Raw genomic sequence first — 23197 nt, 5'->3', positions numbered from 1 at the left:
ACACTTGCTAGAGCATTTTCTTCAGCTTTATAAATATTTGAAACATTTCAGAATCTTTTCATTTATATCTCTACCTATTTTATTTTCTTTTATTATAGCATGAATTGTTATTTGAAATTCAATTCAATACTTAAACAATACTTGATAACAATTGAATAAATTTGTTTAGAATTCTTTGTTTAAAGATTAAAATTATTATAGAGAATAATTACATAGAGATACGTGTAATTGATATGAATGATTAAATAGATTAAATAATGATATCAATATGGTCACGCAAATCTGGAATTCAAGAGCAGTTTAATCTCCTACTTGAGAACACAGAGGTAGTAGAGCACAGCAATGGAGATCGAATTTGTTAGGCAAACGAGATCAAATTGGGCGTCTGAACAGCATAACTAAGTATCAGAATTACGAGGTTTCTGTAAGGAGCGTGGTGGGAAATCACTAACCATCAGTCTTTAATTAACTTTCCGTAATTACCATGATTAATTAAAAAAGCCATTGATCTATTTCAACACATAAAGCTTATTTGTTATTGGAGGATATTGAGTTTGGTGGGACTGGTTGGTTTAGTTGACACTACAATCGTATGAGTGATCTCTGAGCGTGCTGATTGGTGGATACCGTAAGCATCACTAGCTCCTGGACCCAGCTGACCCTCTGACCCCAGCAACTCGTTCGCTTTTATCGTCTGGATTGATGTGTCGGGTGGTGCTGACTACGCGGTACAATAACGCGACTCACGTTGGTGGGAGCGGAATTCTCTACCGAGCGACAAACAATTGCCGCCAAGTGGCTTAATTGCAGTCAACTAAACAAATGGTGTACGTTAAAGTCCCTGGACGCGAGTTTGTACGCCTCTAGGGGAACGTTGATGACACCCAGTTGGACAGGTCCGCGAATATCATCATCATTTTCTCAACCCAACCCTTCCCGTTTGTTGGACCCTACATGTTCCCACGTCACTGCTTGACCTCCAGTGTGAGAGCCAAATGATAGGCAACTGCGTCACCACCTTTGTATAGCTTCTTAGCCAATGCGTAGAAAATATTTCAACACACTCAACAACTCATCATCTATTTGGCTGTTTCAAATATCCCTGGAGTCTAAATAAAATTGTCTGTTTACCAAGACTTCCAAAGCTACTGGTTAGGTAGTGTAGGTGTACTACTGAGTGTACTCTGGCTTTAAGAGAGATTCCCATTTATCAGAGGACATCCGCCGGAAGTGGGGCGGCCCCTGCGTAGGTGAGAGAACAACATTGCCATTTCGTTATAGTCTTACTCTTTCTTTTCCTCTTTCTCTCCGTTCTCCGATAAACTTTAGACCTTTTTGCGTTTAAGATAATTCTTTAGATTCTTACTAGAAGTCAGGTTATGCTTCATTATTTTAGTCACTGCTTAAAATAAACTTCCTCATTTTTGATGATTCCATTTAGGAAGATAAAGTACACCAGTCGTTGTTATCATTTTTTATTTATAATTTCTGGTAAAATTAGTCACTCATTATATTTTAATTCAATTTAATTCAAGTTAGGTTTCATATTATTTGTCATTTTAAAATTCATATTTATGTTCAACTTTTTAAACGATTTATGAACATTAAAAGTCAATGAAGAATTTTCTCTTTAAACCAGTTTTCTTTCAAATAAACTTGAAAACCACAAAATTAAGGTTAGTACCTTAAATAATGAAAATTGATCTTCAAAATCGCTTTAGCAAAAGAGACGAAGATTATCGAATTAATTGAACTTTGAAGTGAAATGTCTCATGAACTTTCTAATTAGTGATGAAGATATTTGATGACAAAGTGGAACAGAGGTGAATTATTGGAATAATAAACGTAAAAGAAGAAAATGGCAAATTAGGTGATGATGACGAATGATGATGAGATGGTTGGTCTGAGGTGAGAGATTCTTGTTTGGTTTTTGGGTCGCGGTGTTGATGCCTTTTTCACGGAATGCTAAGATATCCTACATTGAGTCCATACCACAAGTCTACGACTGCAGGGACAGCACTTGCGGTGGGATATCAGTTAGTTGCTTATATGTGCAAGCGAATGGGGAATACCGGTCGACCTTCTGATGTTGCAACGAACTGAGACCTGGCACAGATAGACCACCTATAGTTTTATGTATCTCGTCGTTCTCTCTTCCATAGCTTGCGCAAAACTTGTCGACCGTTTCTATGGGAAACCCCGTTAATTTAGTAAAGGAATCAATCAGAGTTCCAAGCTAGAGAGAGTCTGAAATCGATTGTGGACGAGTAGAAAATCGAGGATGGTCTGTGAGATTGTGGCACGCGATCAAAAGTTGAAAAATACATAGTGAATTGATGGTATATAAGAAATCCGGACGAAAATGCTGACTTCTCTTTCTTGCACACCTTCAATGTGGAGACGTCGCCTGGCGCACAGGCGATTATCCACTCCAACGATTTGCATGCGAATGGCTCACGTCACGATCCAGACGCGTGGCTACCTAGCTAACTTATTCTTTTTTTTATTTAACTTATATCCGTTAAAATGTATCTAGACTTTTGGATAACGCTTTACTTGTTGGATTGTTGCAGGAAAACATTTCGACTCCGGAGTCTGCTGATATTACAGAAGACGATCATTATTCCAGTGAGCATTCTTTTTTTTTTTTACATCTTACAATCAATCAAACGTCCACATTAGTCATGTTTTATCTTGAAATTATTTTATTGAATTTAATTACTGTCGAGTGAAACCAAGGTAAAGTGAAGTGTTGGAGTAAACTGAGACACCTTTTTTTTTAAGTTGAAATATTTATGGGCAATGATTGAAAAGTAGTTTTTTAAATAAAATTCATTTTTTAAGCTAAATAAATATTGGAATTTATCTATGAAATAAATACAAGAATTATGATAATGATATTGATGTTTATTTATAGCATCAGTAGTAATCATAACTTATCAGCGTTTTTCAAGAAAAAATTAATTAATGTACAATTGCGTTATAATTTCAATTCATCACTAAATTGCATTCCTACATTTTTAATCAACCAATTTATTAAAAAATTATTACCAAGTCATGTAAAAAATTAATCTAATAATCCATTGTTTTTAATTATTCAGGAAGAATTAAATCAATATCATTAAATAGATAATTATCTCAAAAATCATTTTATTAATCCAATCAAAGTCTAATTTTTTAAAGCTATTATTTTTCTTATCATATCAACAAGTAATAAGAGTTGTACATATGCAGACATTGTAAATAAACACCTTAACTAAATAAAAAAAAAACAAATCTTCATAAAAACAAAGAGTCTCAGTTTGCAATAAATTATTTATCAGTCATAATAGAATATGAATTTATTTTGGTCTCATTCCAACAATTCTCCAACATTGCATCAAATATGCAACTTTATTAATGTAGGCGATTGATGGAAATATAATTAATGATTAATTTCATGTTCGATGTGCATCGAGGGCCAAGAATACATATCTTAATGGAATGAGAAGCATTAAAGTCAAATAACCTATTGGCTGGAATATAACGTTGGTTTGAAATAATATATAATTGAGTACGCGCGGGCAATCGAAAAGGCAAAAATTAGTTCTCTTGGTTTCTCTGACTCTTTCTACTGAGAGAGTGCCAACATCGAGCTAGGTCGTCGCGTACCGTTTTGGGTAGATGACCTAAATACTGACAGGAACAGGAGGTGTCTCATCACCGCTATCGGGTGTGCTTGAATCATTTACAAGAACCGTCCATGCATCCTCTGCTGTCATGTATTTTACCCTTTAACGATCGATAAATTTCTGGCTTTCCTACTCCCAACCTTTCCTGGCACATCTCTTGCATAATTTATGTATTATATTATTTAATCAATTTACCATATTTTCCCTTGAACATTCCACATTCATTTCTTCGTGTTTTTTTTTAACGAAAAGTCGTTTTCTAACGCCTGGCCTGCGTTTTATTGATTTTTCTATTATTTTCCAGTGTCTCACTGTGTGTGTGTATTATAATGATAAGAAGCTACTGATTATTCTGGCCCTTGGATGTCACGCTTATTTTTAATAATGTTGATAGCACAGGCCTACTATTTAAATGTATTTATTATTCACTATGCTATTAATTAACATTAACTATTTTCTTCATTATTATTTAATTACAACAAAATTTTTGGGTTAATTGTTTTCAAAAATTAGTCAAAACAACATAAGTTTGTTGAATAGTGATGACAAAAATAGTTAAATGTTGCTAACGAATGGAGATAATTGCTGATAATTAAACAAAGAGCACAACTTGTAACAACAAAGGGATGTAGACCTGTGTAATTAATAACTTAAAAAGAAATGCTAATAACGTAAACATCAATTGGCACTATTGTTTGTTGAACTCGGCAGACGCGCTCGTGAGAGACGCGGATAAGCTGAAGTTGATGCTGCTCGCGTGGAATTATAATCTTCAGCAGCAGGCACAGGCGCAGGCTGCAACAGCAGCTTTATCACCGAATAATTCCTCGACAACCACGTCCAACACCATCGGCACACCTGTCACCAGCCAATCAGCCATTTCCACGGCAAACAACACCATTAACAACTCCACACTTACAGGTAACACTTTTTTTCACCAATCAATCTCAACTGCTCTTTTGCTTGTTCAAAGTGTCCATCACTATTTTCTATTTAAATAACTAAAATCCTTTGTATTCACAGCAATAATCATATAAATTGTTTCAATGTTTCAAATTTCATCATAAACAATCAAATAATTATTTAACAATGCATTTTAATGCACAAATGTATCTAATGGCGTCATTAAAGGATAGCATCAGTATATTGTAATATAAAACCTGCATGCTTGTGAATAGCCATGTGCTAATGTCATTATCATTCCACATTGCCAGAAGTACATGATCAAAGAGTAAAAAAAAAATAATAATTTTTTTCTTGCTTATGATGGTCAAAACCACATGGAGAAACATCATGACAAAAGTGTCTTGAGCGATTAAATCCTCTCGTGAATCACCTCAGTGTAGAAACAGTGATGATACAGAAAGAACAGTGTCATATCAACCTGGGTAATCTCCTGCTTATCATCGCCCATGACATTTGAACGATAAGACTTGAATGGATATTGCGTTGAATGTAAGCATGGAGTGAGCATATACGTAACATACATGTTATCCGATATATACATTCTGTCTTAGTTCAAGTCGTTGGACTTACTTTACGGAAGGATAATTCACCCTTTTTCTTCAACATCTTCAAGTTCTTTATTCTTTCTTTGGTGTCTTTCTCTCTCTTTTTCTCTACCTTCTTCATCATCATGATGTTTTCTTCTATTTCGCCTTCTTCAGCTGCTTCTTTTCCTCCTCCAATAGTATCTACAGCTCCTCGTGGCCGGTCAGATGCGAAACTGGTTATGCTGGCTCTTCTACGGCGTCGCATACTCGTCGTTGCGTAATGAACCAGCTTTCGGCATGGTCTTAAGAGCGACTGGTCTCTTCTCCATTCCTTGCGATCATGGTCAAGCGGTCATAATTCAACTTAAAACAACTCAACAAAAAAAGATATACCATTTTTTTTCACCGTGTTATTTCTCCTTTAAAAGTCTAAGATAAACACGCAGTCCTCGATATAAGAAAGACTTTAATATGATATCAACTTGTTTTTGAGTTAAAAAATTAATTAACCAGTAACACACAAATACATCTAGAGGATTATTTTATAAAATAATGATCAAACAATTGTTTTGGTTGTATTAACAAATAAACAATGATTGAGCAATAAAAATATTGAGAATAAAATCACATCGTAATGCAATTGACGTTTACTTTACTTAGATAAAAGTGTGTGTTTTTTTTTTCTTTTTTAAATCAAAGAGCATTCTGGTCTCAAGTGCGGGTATATCAGTTTTCTTGAGTGTAGAAGTACTACAGTATCATGGTAAGAAGTCAAAAGAATAGCCCGAGGACGTTGGCACAGGATTTCAGGTTCAGACTCGCGGCTAGAGCCAAGTTGTCAAACGAGCCGGCGAAAGGAGAACGTGGATCTTCGTAACCGGCTTTCTAACCAGCTCGATAGTATGGGAACTCCTTTAAGCAATAGCCCGGGGTGTTATGTCCGTTCAGAATTGTTGAAACAACCTTCAGTACCTTCTACTTCTGTTGAATACTCTTGCTCTGTGTTTTTACTATTGAAGAAATGGCAACCAATACCTCAGGGTTTATTTCACAATTCCAACCTCTGACGTAATCCATCGTTAAATAAAATCTATCAAGGAGATGCTATCCTGATGATACCATCAAGCATGATATTTTTAATATTGCTTCATCATCATTCATTCTGTTATACTAAAGAAATAATTGGTTAAATGTGTCGTTTTTTTGTGTCTAGACTCTCGAAATGGCACGTCAGAACTTGGAGAGTTATCAACAGGCGCAGTACCAAGTCTGGGAGCTGTGGCTGGGGTCGGTAGTGAAGACATGGCATCTTTGTGGGCTTCATATGCTATGGGTTTAAAAAAGACACCGCCTCCTGCATCATCTTGCACACCATCACGTTCAGATCGTGATAGAGAGTCCAGTCCTGCTGGTGGTGAAGGAGCTGGTAGTGCACAAGACGAAACAAGTAGCAGTGGAAATAAAGAAGATGAAGATGACGATGATGAAGATGCTGATGAAAGACTTGATCCACGACATCATGATCCAGAACGTCTTAAAGCTTTTAACGTAAGTCATCCTACCTTTTGCGGATCCTTTATTCTAAAAATATTTCCAACGATAAAACTTTACTACCTCCCATTTCCTCATTTAACTTCAAGTTATTCTAGAACATATTATTCAGAAATTCCTGGAGGAATTTTATTTTGTGATTGTTATTGTGATGTTGGAAAAATAATAAAATCAATTCTCTATCCATTGAACATGTAGGTTTTATAACATATCAGTTTTGAAGAATTAGAAATGATTATTTATCAATATCGATTGTAATGATAAGCGCTAATAATAAAAATGAAAATTACTACTGTACTCCTGTCTATAGTCTACCAATGAAATAACAGGAATTTTGCTATCAACCATGCATAGCTGTAATGCATGTAATTTTATTGTCACTTTTGAATAAACTAGCACCTTTATGTTTTCTATTCAATGAAGATTAACAAGTAATCATTAGAAATTATCACAAAGTCCTTTGTTAGCATTTATACAATTTTCCTGTCATCTCACATAATTCATTAATCAGTCAACAATTAGTCTATTCCATCATTCAATGATACAAATTCAGATAAAACTAAGATTAAATTTGGTTAGAACTGAATATATGTTTGACTATAAAAAGTTTTTATAAAGAGGAGTAATATTGTAATAATTAGTTACCTAAAGAGTAGAACAATCATGAAAATTTGCATAAATTTTTTAGTATAATTAATCTCTATGCTATAAAGTAATTCATTTTATAGTTAAAAAAACGTTTTGATGTGATTTAATTTTTATTTTAAGTGTGTATTTTGCTGTAAAAAAGTTGTTTATAGATCAAGTTTATTGTTTCTGATTAAAAATCATGTTAATATGTAAATTTAATCATTTTTCTTACAATTACATTGATCATAAGTCATCTCTCTGAACTTAAAACTCACAAATTATAAAACAAATATAATCTTAGTAACTAGCAATCAATCACAGTTAAATAAAATGTTCAGAAATGTATATTACTTATAACTTCAATAAACTTGTCTATTTAAAGTTTTTTTACTCGAAGATTTGTTATAAATAACAACTTATTAATCAACCGTTTAAGACGTTAATCTTAGTCATTACCTTTGCAATCAAAGTAGGATTAAATCATCATTGAATAAAAAAGCCTCCAACAAATAGAAGCATAAAACTTGAACCTATAAAAATTCAATTACATGATGAATTTCCAGGAAACTGGTTAAGTGAATAAAAAGTCTGTTTTACATTTTTCGTCAAGCTTAATTATATTTTTACACTAGCAAATGCTTTGTAAGAGGAGCAGAAGCATCAGAAAGCCCTCACACAATGCTCGCCGGTAGAGCAGCTTCTTAATTAATTACAATTAGTTTAATCGAGCTACGGTAGGTCCCCCCCCCTATCAGTTAAATTCTTAATTCCTTCCACAATGTTTCTTTCTAAAGCGTGAGCAACTCCTTTCCCCTCATACTTAAACATCAACATCACCACCACCACCACCACCAGCATCATCACCACCACCCTATTATTCTCATTGTTCTTCTCTTGATTCCGGCAGATGTTCGTCAGGCTCTTCGTCGATGAGAACTTGGACCGCATCGTCCCGATCTCAAAGCAACCCAAGGAAAAGATTCAAGCTATAATCGACAGTTGTACACGACAATTCCCAGAGTTTGCTGAACGTGCGAGGAAACGAATCAGGACGTATCTGAAGAGCTGTAGAAGAAATAAGAGAGGAAGAGAAGGTGCACCGTGGGACGCGGTGAGTTGATACAAATTTTTCACGAGCCTCTTTCTTCTTTGTTCTTTACTCTACAAGGATTAAAGGACAAAAATGGGACAAAGAAGTCAGCTAGATTCTATACTCAATGCACATTTTCTGAATGCTTGGAATGTACATCTCTTGGAAGAAGCTTTTTTCAAGTGATTTCTCTTTTCCCTCTTTATAAGTTGTTTTATATTTTTATTTATTCACTCGTCTCGAAATTTAGTTTTCTTATTTTATTTCAGGCGAGACCAACGCCGGCTCACTTGACCTCGGTGCAGGCGGAGCAGATTTTGGCAACGGCTTGCGAAAACGAGAGCGACAACGCGAAACGCATGAGGCTGGGTCTCGAGCCGGTCTCACAACCCATGCCTACATTGCCAGCGGCTACGGTGAGTAAACCATTGAGTGGAGACTAATAACTCACGTCGACTTCAAGTCCGCCTCGTATCGTTCTAATTTCGTTCCATAAAAAATTGTCTATACTCCTGCTGCTCTTTTTATCCGAGAAACAGATATTTTACATCGGATTTTATCGAGTAGCAAATGAAAAGAAGAAAAACACGACTCCTCACGTAAAAGAATAATTTATTGTTTAATAACAATTTTTGTTATCCGGTACATAATAATAAATAAGATAAATAAATACTCGGTAGTTATTTAAAATAACTGTTTTTATTTCAAATTTATTGAATATTATTCATTTTTCTGTATGATAGAAAGTTGAATGCATTTTATATGGAACTACGTGAATCGGGATGTAGGTATATTGAGTAAAGGCACACACTGATAACCTCATGGTTAGGTCGTGCTTACCTCTCCCACTCTTGGAATACGCGCATACCCAATGTAAATCGGCCGTGCACTCTGGCCCCTTGGTGTAGAAAAAAGCCACTAAAAAAATATGTAGGAGAATCGAAATGATAAAATCGCGTATTCCCATTTCCTTATCACCACTCACTTGATCAATGAATTTACCAAGACATTACTCTATTCGCAATTTCACTATAAAAGCTGCTGCTAGATTTACCTTCTAATTCTTAGTGGAGATGATGAATTGCCTCAATACTTACTGAAGACGCTGGTACTATCTATTTTGAAAATCCCTCCAACTGATAACCTCAGACGACCTAAACCTAACCCATTAGAGAGACCAAGAATCCCTCGTCTGTCGTCTCTGCACCTATATAATTGACGTCAACGCCATACTGCTCGTCTTTCATAAAAACACCTCCCTACATCCGGCCCAACATCTCCAACTCCCCTCCTAGTCCCTATCTCTCTCTTTCTCTCCTGAATCATCTCCAGTCTCAATATTTTTGTCTTCTACTTCATCTTCTCTACCCGAATTCCCAGTTACTCAACTTTACACTCACATCTGGTCCCCTCCTCATTCTTTCTCAACATCCACCAGTTAGTTCTTATTTTCCATTGCGACTCAACTCGTTTTCTTTTCTTTTCTTTTTTTTTATCTTCATTGTCTTCTCTCCCTCTTCAATCTCTATTTTTTTTCACTTTTTCCTTTCTTCTTCATCACTTTCCATCTCTCTATTCGTACTGATCTCTCCTCCACCTACTGTCTTTTTGCTTCATCCTCATCTCTGTCGCCGTCGTCGTCATCATCGACCTCATCGTGGCGGTTGGTCGTTGTCGTTTGTAATCAAGCGAGAGTCGTGGCAGTACGAGTGAACGCGTACAAGAGGCAGGAAGTAGTGGAGAATAAGCAGAAGAAGGAGAGGAAGGAGAGTATAATATGCAAGTGGTGGCTATGGTTGTTGTTTGTGAGCAATGAGGAATGATGTCGATGGTCTATCGACGAAGAAGTGATTGTACGGAGATTGAGTCACGCTTGTTTCGTTGGTTAGTGCGAGACGACGTGCTGTAACCCAACATGACGAAGTGTAGTATTGGAAACGATGATCGATAACGCAGCCATTTCAATGTGGGATTAATCATCAACCTTTAATTTTTAATACCTTTACTACTTACTCACCATCAGGCTTGGAACTCAAACATGAGGAAAAAGAACCTGAGAGTTGTTCATAAACAACAGATTTGTGATTACTCTCAGGATCATCAGGTATTAATTCTATTATACCACGCTGTATGTCGTCGTTTAATTACTCAATCCCCCAGTATAACTGTGAAAAAAATACACTAGATAATAAGTATCAGTGTATGAAGAAATTGACACAGATTGACGTTGGCATAAAAATATATCATGATAATTCGAAAGACCTAAAGCTCATTTAGAGAATTGAACTTTAATTAATTATAAATAAAAGATTATTCTTTTTCTTTAATTAATATATATTTTTTTACTAATTAAATGATGGCTTTTTGTTACAGCAAACAGACGTACGAGCAAGTCTCGATCACTTTTCAAGTACTCCAGTTAAATCGCTCCCTGGTAAACGAGAAGATACTCCACCTACGTCGATGACATCTCTTGCACCTTTGACTAGTTTGGCCAATCTACCTAGCAACACCCTTGCCTCAACGCCTCTCTCTCTAGCTCCAGCTTCGAAACTATTGACACCCTCGGATAACAAGGGTCTCATGAGGTGTGTTTGCAAAAGCATTGACCATGTTATTTTGCATGATATAACTATATAGAGGGCTTGCGTAAGCTTCTGAATATAACGACGTTAGTACGGTACTTAGTCGTGCTAGAGAAACTCGTGATGTTGATGAAAGGTTTGGTAACAATGTAAAATCTCTGCCTTTGAACAAAATCATATATGAAAGATAAGAAAAATGATTTAATCAATGTCAAATGACAGTATTTTTTTCATCTAAATTAATTATATAATTTTAAATTATAAATGCTAAATAATCAACTTTAATTTATCATTTTCAAACAATCTTTATGATTAAATATCTATTTTTTTGAAAATCAATAATTGTTTTAAATCAACACAAACTTATACTGTAAATTAAATAATTACTGTTAAGTGAACATTTACCTTGACTAAGATTGCCTGATTCTCTGTGATTGACGATTACCTAGCACGCGCGACATTCAATGAACCCGTTGATGGATAAATTTCCTGAACAATTTTACAATTGTGATTTTAGCCAGGCGACGATAGTTAGCTCGTCAGCAGTAAACGGCGTTGGAAGTAGTGGAGCACCAACAGCTATGTACAGACCAAACTTTAGTCAAGCTTTCCAACGTGCTGTACCAACAACTGTCCCACCTACCTTGTCAGCTGGACTTTATCCCACTCAAAGCTTTACTTCAGGCCTGTTAAGCAACGGTACACAAAGTAATACTAATGTTTTTTTTTATTTATTTTGAAGTACAAACTTTTTCTTATTTTGGGTTTTACGTAAACTTTTCTTATTGGGTTAATGTAAATGAGAAAAAAAATAAAATATAAATTTATCATTTTTTCCTTTCAGTTGATTAATGAATATATTGTAGAATATTTGCTTTAACCCAATTCGAAAGAAATGCACAAAAATATTTATTTGGTTATTTTTTCTTTTAGGACCAACGGACCTTAGTATGAAGAACACGAAGCCGTTGCTTAGTCATAAATTGAATGCAACGGAAATGACCGCCGTGAGGCAACTGATAACTGGGTATCGAGAGTCAGCAGCATTTTTATTAAGGTCTGCCGACGAGCTTGAACAACTGTTGCTGCAGCAACCTTAACTTATGATGGATAAAATAAAATGTTCATTGGAGCTATTACCGATGCTCCATCAATTATATTAGCAGTTAAGAAGCAGAAGTAGAAAAAGTAGAAGCTGAAGCAACAGTAGAAAATTTTCAAACGAGCTTTCACCAACAGGGAAAAGTTCTTCAAGTTTAATTCTGGGTTAAAGCCATTACTCAGTTCATTTACCGACCGCCGTCGTCGACGTTACGTCGACGATTCTACTGCTGGCAATGAAAACTTTCGCTGATCAACGAAGCACCTCTGTCTGCAATAGAGAGTTCCTTATCACTGCAAGTTCATTCTCTGGATATTTAGCGAGCTGAAAATTTGATCGTCGACAAATCTGCGAGCCAAATTTGTCAATTTAAAATATAGCAGCTTAATGTATATCTATCTTCGCTCGGTACTTGATTTTTCCCCACTTAAGCTTTGATATATAAATTAATGGAGAAAGTGAGGAGATAACTGGATGAGCATTGATGTAGTTTAGAGAATAAGCCAAGTGTTTCGATGTGCGCAAATGGAGCATTAGTTTAATAATTAAGTTATAAAATATTCATAATACTGATACAAAAATTATAATAATAATAATAATAATAATAATAATAATAATAATAATAATAATAATAATAATAATAATAATAGTTATTATAATGATAGACTCTTTAAATTAAAAAAATTATTGAAAAAACAGGGTGTATATAAAAAAAATTACGAATATTTACTTAATTATCGTTAAGATGTTTAAGAAAAAAATAAAATAAATGTTTGATTAGTGTGAATACACATGATTGCTTATATGCACATATAAATACGTAACAATGAGCATAAAGCCATTTTTGTAATGATTAAATTCTTGATGCATTTTTTTATCTCTTGAAATGTCATAACTCAATTCATAAACAAATGTAAAAAGATTTTTTTATTTACAATTTTTATGTTAATTTTATATTTTTCAACAATTTTACACAATATTTCCTCTATTGAATTATTGGTATTGTTAATTGAGAATTATTTCTAAGATGACTGAGCTCTAAAAGAATTTTTCTTTGATCATTTGAAGTTTCTTTTCATCATTTCGAATAAAAAAAAAAGGAAATTTTATAATTTAAATATCCAAAATTTCATATTGTAGATTAATTGTTATAATAATTGGAGAAGAAAACAAATGAAATTTATATAAAATAAATTCTAAATTTCAAGAGAAACGTAGAAATGTCATTAATGTATTGATTTTATTGTGTATATAATAAAATAATAATTTATGCATACAAATGTCACATTCTCGCTAATCGTGTAGATATCAGACACGACGATAAATGAATATTAAGCGCTTGAATAGCGTAAAATTATCGATTCATAATTAACTCTGTATGTATATACACGATAAATATAAGTACATGATTGTGAGGGAGACTGAGTCTCATTGATCATCTTTAAGATCAATATAAATATTCTATACGTAGATTACTCAATAGAGTAAGAGAAGTTAGTTCATTTGGTATAATCATAATAATTAATGATCACAATAATTGAATTAAACAATAAAAATTAAACAAAATAATTATGTTTGGCGATTGGGACCATCTCGTCACCATCGGACAATACGCGGTGCTTTGTATGGTTCCCATACTCACCGCCGTGCAACCAAAGAACAAAAAAAAACGATAAACAAATAAAAAAATTAGTCGTAGTAAATCGTTATTGTAGTAGTTAATTAATTCTTTATTTATATTTTTTCTTATCTTTGTCGTTTTTTATTATCAAAACTGTGCAAAGCGAGGAAAAGTACTTTAAATCTTATAGAAATCACGAGATTAGAAGAGAAGCATAAATTTAAGATAAATGTCTAATGAAAAAAATCGATATTGATAAAGAATAAATAATAAAATAAAAATGTGAGAAATGTGCATAAATTAAAGTGAATGGAATTGGTTTATGTCAATGTCATCGTTAGTTTTATTCTGTCGTTGTTTTGTACATAGTTTATATATTGGAGGAGTGCATATATTGAATATATTAGTGTTTATTTGATATATAGAAACATATAATAATATAAATATATTTAATGCGACTATTGAACTGCTCCTAAACATTAAAAGAGAGGACACAGAATTCTAAGATTATACATTGCAAAAAAAATTTATTGTAGTATCAGTAATACACATTCCATCTGGAAAAAATTGTTAGTTGTAAAAAAGAAAAATAGATTCGAGTGTTCTTGATGAAAAAAATTACTTTACTTAAAAGCAAGCGTACTTTATTCAATTTCCTTTTTTATTTATCTGAGAAAAAAAAATTAAATAAACGCTTGATATTTAATTATTGTCGTGCCTCGTTGAATAATACAATTTTACTTAAACTTTTATTATGTATTGTAGCCTATTAATGGCTAATTTATCGATTAAAAGAGTTTATTATTACATTTTTTTTAAAATGTTTTTACATTTTTTTTCTGATTTTTTTTTGTCACCATTTATGATTTCATTGAAGAACAACTTTTTTTAAAGATTTTGTTTTTTTGAAAAATTTATCTGCTTACGCAAAAAATTTATGTAACTCAATAGAACCGGTATAAGAATTGATTGTACAAATAGAAAAATACACACAGTATGCTAAAATTGATTACATAACAACTACATAGTCATTAAAATGAATGGATGTGAGTGCACTTCACGCGTAGCTTATGATTATTACAATTATTCTCTGCAATTATAAAATAGCAATAGTAATTACCACGGATTATAGCGACCGAACATTCGTTAGTTGCCAGAATGAGGTAACTCAAGTGTCGATTCCTCTGTGATAAAAAATAAAAATAAAGAAAAAAAAGTAATTTCATTCTCATTAATACTTATATCGCCGAAATTTTTATAAATTAAAACTCGCGATTGTAACAAATTTATTTCCATTTCAAATATAAAAAATATGGAGGATTAGAATATTAACTAATGAATAAAAATAAAAATGAAATGATATATAAATGTAAACAAGAATTTATTTTTTATTTTTCCAAAGCTTGTTATTGATTGAAAAAAAAGAATTTTTTTAGTTCAAGTGTGCCATTGTTTTTATACGTTCATTCTTGAACAATTTTCATATTTTTCAAGTACTGTAATATGTAAATTAGTTCTTCTTGTAAAGTGGCACTTAATTATGTATCCAAAAGATAATTAATAAAAAAGAATAAAACGAAATAAAATGGTGTACGCAACACTCGACAGTGGGATAGAAAAAGGGACACTTTTGAATTAGGTGAAAATGAAAAATTTTTAATTAATTAACAACATTAGTCAAATTTTTATCTGTTAATCATTAATTATACAAAGTATTTTAAATAATGAAAGTGTCCGTTCCTCAATCCATACGGATTTACAACTCTACAGTTCATATAATCGCGAATTGATGTATATTAAATATCTATTAAAAAAAATATGTATTTGTTTCTGCAAGAATAATATTTGTAGTAATAACAATTATATTATTAATAAAAATTAATTGAAGATAATAAGAATAATTAACATTAACGACAACTAATTATAGTGAATATAATAATAACTGATAACAATAATATTTAATAATAATTATAAATCCTATTGATAAAATTAATTCGATGGTATATACTTTCTTATGAGTGACATTCTACATGATTAGCTGTAGAGTTGGTACAGTCTTTGACAATGCCTTGCCTGTAAATGTAATACGCGTTGAATGACAAAAGAAAAAAAATTATTACCTTGTAAATGTTTTACCAAATATAATCAACCATTAAATTTATGCTTACTTAACCATTTTTTCATTTGATAAAAAATAAAGGCATTAGTATTTAATCAAGTATTCCATGGTTAATCAAATTGATTCTTTTTTTACTCAATAATAATGGTATAATGCATGATAGAACCTGATTGATTTTTTATTGATAAAAAATCGAGAATCAAGGCCTGAAATATTGAAATTATTACTCGTCTGCTACTGCCTTTATTTATAATCATGTTTAATGATCCTACCGATTAATTTACATCAATGCCACAGCAATAACAAATGCATGAAATTTTCAAGGAATAATAACCAAATTATTGTACATTAACTTTACAACAAAATTGATATGAGTCATTTATTACAACTTGAATGTAGATATTTATTATTTCCAAGTTTTTTAAGTGAGTTAATGTAGTGCTTTGAAAGAATGTAAATCTGTTCCACATAGAATGTAGACTGTATTCAACAACAACAAAAGATGATTTGTTTTATTCAGAAAAACTTACATATTAGGTACATCGATCGTTACAATCAATCATGAATGTTTTGATTTATAATGGAATGTTTTAGATGGATTCGTGATTCTCGACACTTGTCTAGCGCGATTGTCAGTGGAATATAAAGATTTTATTTAACTTTTAAATTATCCCAACATATTGACCTGCTTATTTTTAAACTTTATCTTCAGTACTTCAGTACATACTTTATTGTCACATATCAACTTGTCGCAAAAGCATCTTTCGATCTATCACACATCAGAATATTCACTAACTTATCCTGCCATTAGCAATCTAAATGAACTTCTAAACGTAAATCTAGTACACTTGGTCAGTGTAATTTTGATTACAGTTGATGTTTATGATAACAATGGTGTCTCTTTCAAAATTATTTCAATACTAAATCATTATTTTTCATGAATATACAGCAATAAATTTCTTCTTCATGACATCAATAATATCCGCTATCTAACACAGACTTTACATTTCTTTTCATTGTAGTCTAAGCAATATTACTCGCTTTATTTTATGTGCTCTCCTGACATTACCAGTGCTCGTAACATAAATATAATCCAGAAGATATTAACGTTTGATAAAGTGGGAGATAAAGCTGGATATTGTCATCTTATAGATGACCGACTTTTACTACAAGCTCCGAAGCAGCTGCAATAGACTTGAGAGATTGCTAACAAGTACTGTACAAGCTTTCATTTTACAAAGCATCGTTTTATCTTACAATTGTTCAACTGATAAATGATAAAATCATATTTAATTACATTCAATTATTCAGAGCGAAAGTGAGATGATTTTATTGCAATTCAATGATACGTTAACAAAGATATTGTTGAAATAATGTCATTAGTTGAAGAGATGATTGAAATTTTTTACCCTTTTACAATGTGTATGTACTCTATTATGATTTTTATCATTTTTCAAACAGCCTTATAGTGAGACTTAATATTAGGTTGTCTAATAATAGATATTTTACAACCGAAATGCAGTTATATCAAAGTTAACTTCTTTTTTATGTACCTACAAAAAGCAAAGCTAGTTAATTTTACGAGTTATTATTTTTTTATATTTTTTCAAAGTTTTATTAAACTTAAGATACGTAACTAGACGTAGTAAAGTTAAACAGCAAAAGAAGTTTATTATTTTATAGTTTTTTTCCTGAGCTAACGGCGATAATACATCTGTTTTTATCACATAATTACATCTAGTCGAAATACAAAAAGATTTATTTAAACTTTACAAAATTTTACATCATTGATTGTACGTTCATTTTATTGTTGCAGACAAAAAACTTGATTTTGTCATATACTTTTCTGGGTTCCTCTCAATTTTAGTTCATTGAGCTTAAGTCAGTTTAATTAATTTATTAATTATATCTCTGAATTAAGGTAAGTGTTCAAATTAAGATGATTTAGATGACGGAATTCAAGTTTTGTCATTCGACGATGTTTTTACTGTACAATTTTATATGAACCGTATAAAAAAATTTTATTTTCAAAAAAATTCGCGGAATGTTCGCCAGTGAGATTATGGGGAACGTTTAGAGAACGAAATTTTTTTTTTTTTGAAAATTTTTATACAATGAAATTAATTAAATAATGATATATTGGCGAGAAACTGTAAGATATAAAAATGCCCATAACTTCTATGCTAATGATGCTATGGGGTTGATCGAGGACTCAAATGAAAGATCTTGACGAGAGGAAAAAATTCGATATGATTAAAATCATAATTGTTGCGAAATTTATGCTAAAAATAAAGAAAGTTCCCGTTTTACCCCATTTTAGGGGTGAAAAAATTAATTTTCTTTATGTTTGACCAGATTCCGCATTTCTACGCATCAAGACGAAGAGAATGAGTGGTCGAACTTGAAAATCGGACAACTTTGATTTTTCGACCCAAAAAAATGGCAAGTGGTACCCCTTTCCATTTTTTTTGGCCAAAAAATAAAGGTACTCCGATTTTGATGATTGAGGGCTCATTCTCTTCGTCTTGGTGCGTAGAAATGCGGAATCGGGGCACCGGTCAAGAAAATTCACTTTAACACCCTTAAAAACGGGTTACACTAAATACAAATTATGGATTATCATCACCCTTGACTTTAAACCCTTATAACTCGTGAACGGATAGTCCAATAACTGATTTCAGGGACGTTTTGAAAAGCTGAAAATCTAAGCTAAACATACATATCCGTAAAAAATGTTAAAAAAATTTCTTTCACCCTTAAAATTGCTAAAATGTAAAAAAAAATCACATTTTTTTAGGAAGTTGCAAACTATTTCGGCCATTTTAAGGGTGAAAGAAATTTTTAAATCGCTTTTTATGGATATGAATCTCTAGCTTAGATTCTGAAGTTTCTAAACAGCCCTTAAAAATCATCATTCGATGAATTGTATAAGAGTTATAGGGGTCCAAAGTCCAAGAAAGATAAAAAAATCACCTACTCTTGGACTTTGGACCCCTATAACTCTTATACAATTCATCGAATGATGATTTTTAAGGGCTGTTTAGAAACTTCAGAATCTAAGCTAGAGATTCATATCCATAAAAAGCGATTTAAAAATTTCTTTCACCCTTAAAATGGCCGAAATAGTTTGCAACTTCCTAAAAAAATGTGATTTTTTTTTACATTTTAGCAATTTTAAGGGTGAAAGAAATTTTTTTAACATTTTTTACGGATATGTATGTTTAGCTTAGATTTTCAGCTTTTCAAAACGTCCCTGAAATCAGTTATTGGACTATCCGTTCACGAGTTATAAGGGTTTAAAGTCAAGGGGATGATAATCCATAATTTGTATTTAGTGTAACCCGTTTTTAAGGGTGTTAAAGTGAATTTTCTTGACCGGTGCCCCGATTCCGCATTTCTACGCACCAAGACGAAGAGAATGAGCCCTCAATCATCAAAATCGGAGTACCTTTATTTTTTGGCCAAAAAAAATGGAAAGGGGTACCACTTGCCATTTTTTTGGGTCGAAAAATCAAAGTTGTCCGATTTTCAAGTTCGACCACTCATTCTCTTCGTCTTGATGCGTAGAAATGCGGAATCTGGTCAAACATAAAGAAAATTAATTTTTTCACCCCTAAAATGGGGTAAAACGGGAACTTTCTTTATTTTTAGCATAAATTTCGCAACAATTATGATTTTAATCATATCGAATTTTTTCCTCTCGTCAAGATCTTTCATTTGAGTCCTCGATCAACCCCATAGCATCATTAGCATAGAAGTTATGGGCATTTTTATATCTTACAGTTTCTCGCCAATATATCATTATTTAATTAATTTCATTGTATAAAAATTTTCAAAAAAAAAAAAATTTCGTTCTCTAAACGTTCCCCATAATCTCACTGGCGAACATTCCGCGAATTTTTTGAAAATAAAATTTCTTTATACGGGGATTACAAAGTGAGTGTGTGGTAAATATCTAGTTCAGTTCGAGAAATAATTTTACAATAAAGAAATTATTTATAAATGTAAATAGAAAGCATTCTTTCATTATATTCTATTTTTTCTAATACAATTAAAATCAATGAGGACCTAAAGTTTGCAATCTATTTTTACTGCAAGTTTTTTAATCAACATTGAATAGTAACATTCCTTCCTTTCTAAAGGAAATAAATATGGTTACGAATGATATTTTAAATTTGTTCAGCGATTAGTAGTGATCAATATAAATTCAATTCATTTTTCTATTAATTTATTCTAATGTAAATAATTTCACTTCATAATTTACTAGTTACCACGATATTAACATGTTGAAGTTTGTAATTTTAAAATGAAAAAAAAATATTATAGCAGTAGCAATAAAAACAACTTGTAGCAGTAAAAAAATTTCACTTGTAAAGTTGAGAAAAACATTTTCAATCTAATTTACTATTTCACTTGAAAAGTAAAAAGTAGTTAGTATAAATATTTACCAGTTTTATTTAAATAGCAAACAATTCAAACAAAATAAATATTTATCCATAACCATTGAAAAATTTCAGATGAAAATGCAATGTTTTCCAAGTGTTGTTATCAAACCTGCAAACTTTAGGATTATGAATAAACATCTGTAAAATATTTTCTCAAAGATTTATTCAAGAAATCAATATTTACAATTAATTTCTTCAAAGCAATATATTGAATGAAAAAAAAGTCTGATATTATTTCATATTGATAAATATATTAATTTCCTATCTAAATAGATCTTTGCCTTATTTAATATGAGTAATTTGTCATGCGAATACTCTGAGTATAGTAATGAAATGTAACATGGTGTCACGTGATCATTTAAAGCTATGCAATTGACTCCGGTATGAAGAAGCACTTAGTTTTAATAGTTGTGAGAAAAGAGTGATAGTCAATAGCAAGAGGAATATATACGATTAAATGATATAGCAAGATATAAAAGCAATCGCGTGGAATTACGACTTACCATTTACTTGAAACTTGGATGATCAACCTTCAACCAGGATCATCATCATCATCAGCATAAGGAAGAAGAAAGACGTTATTAGGTCAACATTATATCAAGTAGATCCAGTAAAAAAGATGACTCTTCAAGTTTTAATTTACACTATTCAGTAATTTGAGTAGTTTGTTAATCCAGGAAGCATTTTTACACTGACTTTGACATGAATGTTCGATAGATTATGATGATAAGATGTGGGCTCCGTCAGGAGGATGCACTTTGCTAATTAATTGGCAGCTTTTCTTATCCGTGTGTCTGTTTATATATAATATTTATGAATATAGATAATATTATATTATACTGTATATTGATTGTTAATTATTAATTCATTTATATAATAATAATAATAATAATATTATTAAATAGTAATCATCATTTCATTCATGACTCACAACTTTTGATTTTCTTTTCACCCCGTTTTACTTTCAATAACAATTGGGGCAAATTTATTTATTTACAACATTTTATGCAGCTCGTGCAGGATCCCTTCATTTGTTTTTAAATAATAATTCAATTGTTACTGAAAAATAAAATGATACTCTCATACATAATGATAATAACCATTACTGGTATGCATTTTATTAATCACAATTGACTGAAGCGTAACTAGATTTTTTATAGCTACGTGATTTGTCGGGTGCAAAGGTGAGATCGAGTATTACAAAGGGTAGAGCATGGAAAAAATACATATATTAATTATTAATTATTAATAATAATTTTGTAAATAACATCTTCGTAATAACATCACCACTGCTCTATCCCTGTACGTATTATATTTCACTTTAAGAGATTATATTATCATTGGCATAACAGATTAAAAATATTTCACTAAATCTTTGAGTTAATATAAGTTAGGCCTATAGTATTTCACAATAGCACGGACCTTATTTTTATATAATTATCAACCCTCAATGATCGATCTACGTCTCAAACGAGTTTCTCATTAAAAACCAACTACTACAGACCTTGTGGTTAGATTAAGCTCACAAATTTTATGTTAATTAATTCGTTAAAATTATAATACATTTTGATTACACAATTAATTTTCTATATATAACTTATATTCAAATACTTTTTTTACACGTCATGAATATAAAAAAATGGTGTCATCAAAATATACTATAATTAAATGTAAATACAAATTGACTTATATTAACTCTACTAGATATACTAGAAATAAATTTACTTCAAAGACTTGTAATTAGTAGTTGATTATAAAAAAAAAAAATGGCAGAAAAATGTAATAGAAGATCATATAAGAGACGTACATCGTTTGACATTAAAAAAATAAATATTGAGGGTTAATGAATATAAGAACAACTGCAATAAATTCAATTAAGAACTCTAATTAAAAATATTCAACAATAAAATATTATTATAGCCCTTTAGATTAAGTTATAAAAAGAGATCAACCATTATAATTGCATTTATAACATGAAAGTTTTCAATGTTCTTATAAGAAAATCGAGGAATCCCGAATTTATAAAAATATCCTCTATATAGCCAACCCGTTATAATTATTGGCTTATCCAGAACAGCCATATAAATATTTGCGCGAGCTGCTGGGAATATATTTTACAAAATTTTTGTTAATTAATCAGCCTCGAAGCTCGTTCATCATATTTTTTATCATTAAATTAATCATTAATTATTTATCACTATTATTAATTATTTAATCATTATTCGACATTAACGTAATCAGTTAAACATTCTGCCAAGTTAATGACGATTGAAAAATTCATTTATTTACAAAGATTCTCAATAACTGGAGGAGTCATTATGTACATAAATATCCTCCTCTAGTTTTTTCCTCCTCCTTTTTTCATCAACTCTATAAATATTAGGCGCCGCAGGCTACACAACATTTATTGTTACCATGTTATAACACATTGGGGACGGGATTTTGCCGGAAGAAATAATTTTTTAATCAACGAGGCGTCTAATATTTTTTCCTCATTACTTAATAATCCAATCGTCACTAGAATTACATTTACCATACCATTAAATTTGATATTATGACATTCTTCTGATACTTATTTACTTTTCCCATCAATTATTATCATTTTTTATTATTACAAACTATCACTTTCAACCAATAAATAATTTAAAAAAAAATAATAATCTATTTAATAATAATTTTTTTTAGCTCTTTTCAATATTTTTGTAAGAACATGAGAAAATGACTGATAAAAAATTACGTTTCCCCATAATAATAAAAACATATAAATATAAATTGAAATTAAACAGGAATTATTTCTACAATCTTCTCTTACAGTTCTGAATCTTAACGAATAATTATTAGCCAAACTCTTAACATTTGTATTAATAATAATACTAACTTTTTGCAGACT

At 31.4% G+C, this 23197-nt stretch overlaps 1 protein-coding gene across 3 annotated transcripts in view; it reads left to right on the top strand.

The window, feature by feature from the left end:
* Window positions 1–12779, top strand: part of LOC118069146 (nucleolar protein 4-like) — a 31715-nt gene extending 18936 nt beyond the window's left edge. The window contains exons 2-9 of one of the 3 annotated variants that reach the window (XM_035087033.1): window positions 2574–2628; window positions 4383–4592; window positions 6378–6712; window positions 8253–8456; window positions 8705–8851; window positions 10809–11023; window positions 11538–11719; window positions 11954–12779. In XM_035087033.1, coding sequence (XP_034942924.1) covers window positions 2574–2628; window positions 4383–4592; window positions 6378–6712; window positions 8253–8456; window positions 8705–8851; window positions 10809–11023; window positions 11538–11719; window positions 11954–12120 — 1515 coding nt within the window. In that variant the 3' untranslated portion in view covers window positions 12121–12779. Of the gene's footprint in view, window positions 1–2573; window positions 2629–4382; window positions 4593–6377; window positions 6713–8252; window positions 8457–8704; window positions 8852–10808; window positions 11024–11537; window positions 11729–11953 lie in introns of all 3 variants that reach the window. The other 2 variants (XM_035087032.1, XM_035087034.1) reach the window with 2 other exon arrangements.
* The last annotated feature ends 10418 nt before the right edge of the window (window positions 12780–23197 follow it).

Source organism: Chelonus insularis, unplaced genomic scaffold, assembly GCF_013357705.1.
Source record: "Chelonus insularis isolate UGA/USDA-ARS -01 unplaced genomic scaffold, ASM1335770v1 contig_406_pilon, whole genome shotgun sequence".
NCBI lineage: Eukaryota > Metazoa > Arthropoda > Insecta > Hymenoptera > Braconidae > Chelonus > Chelonus insularis.
The sequence above is the reverse complement of the archived record's forward strand: the minus strand, read 5'-3'. Positions and strand labels throughout refer to the sequence as shown.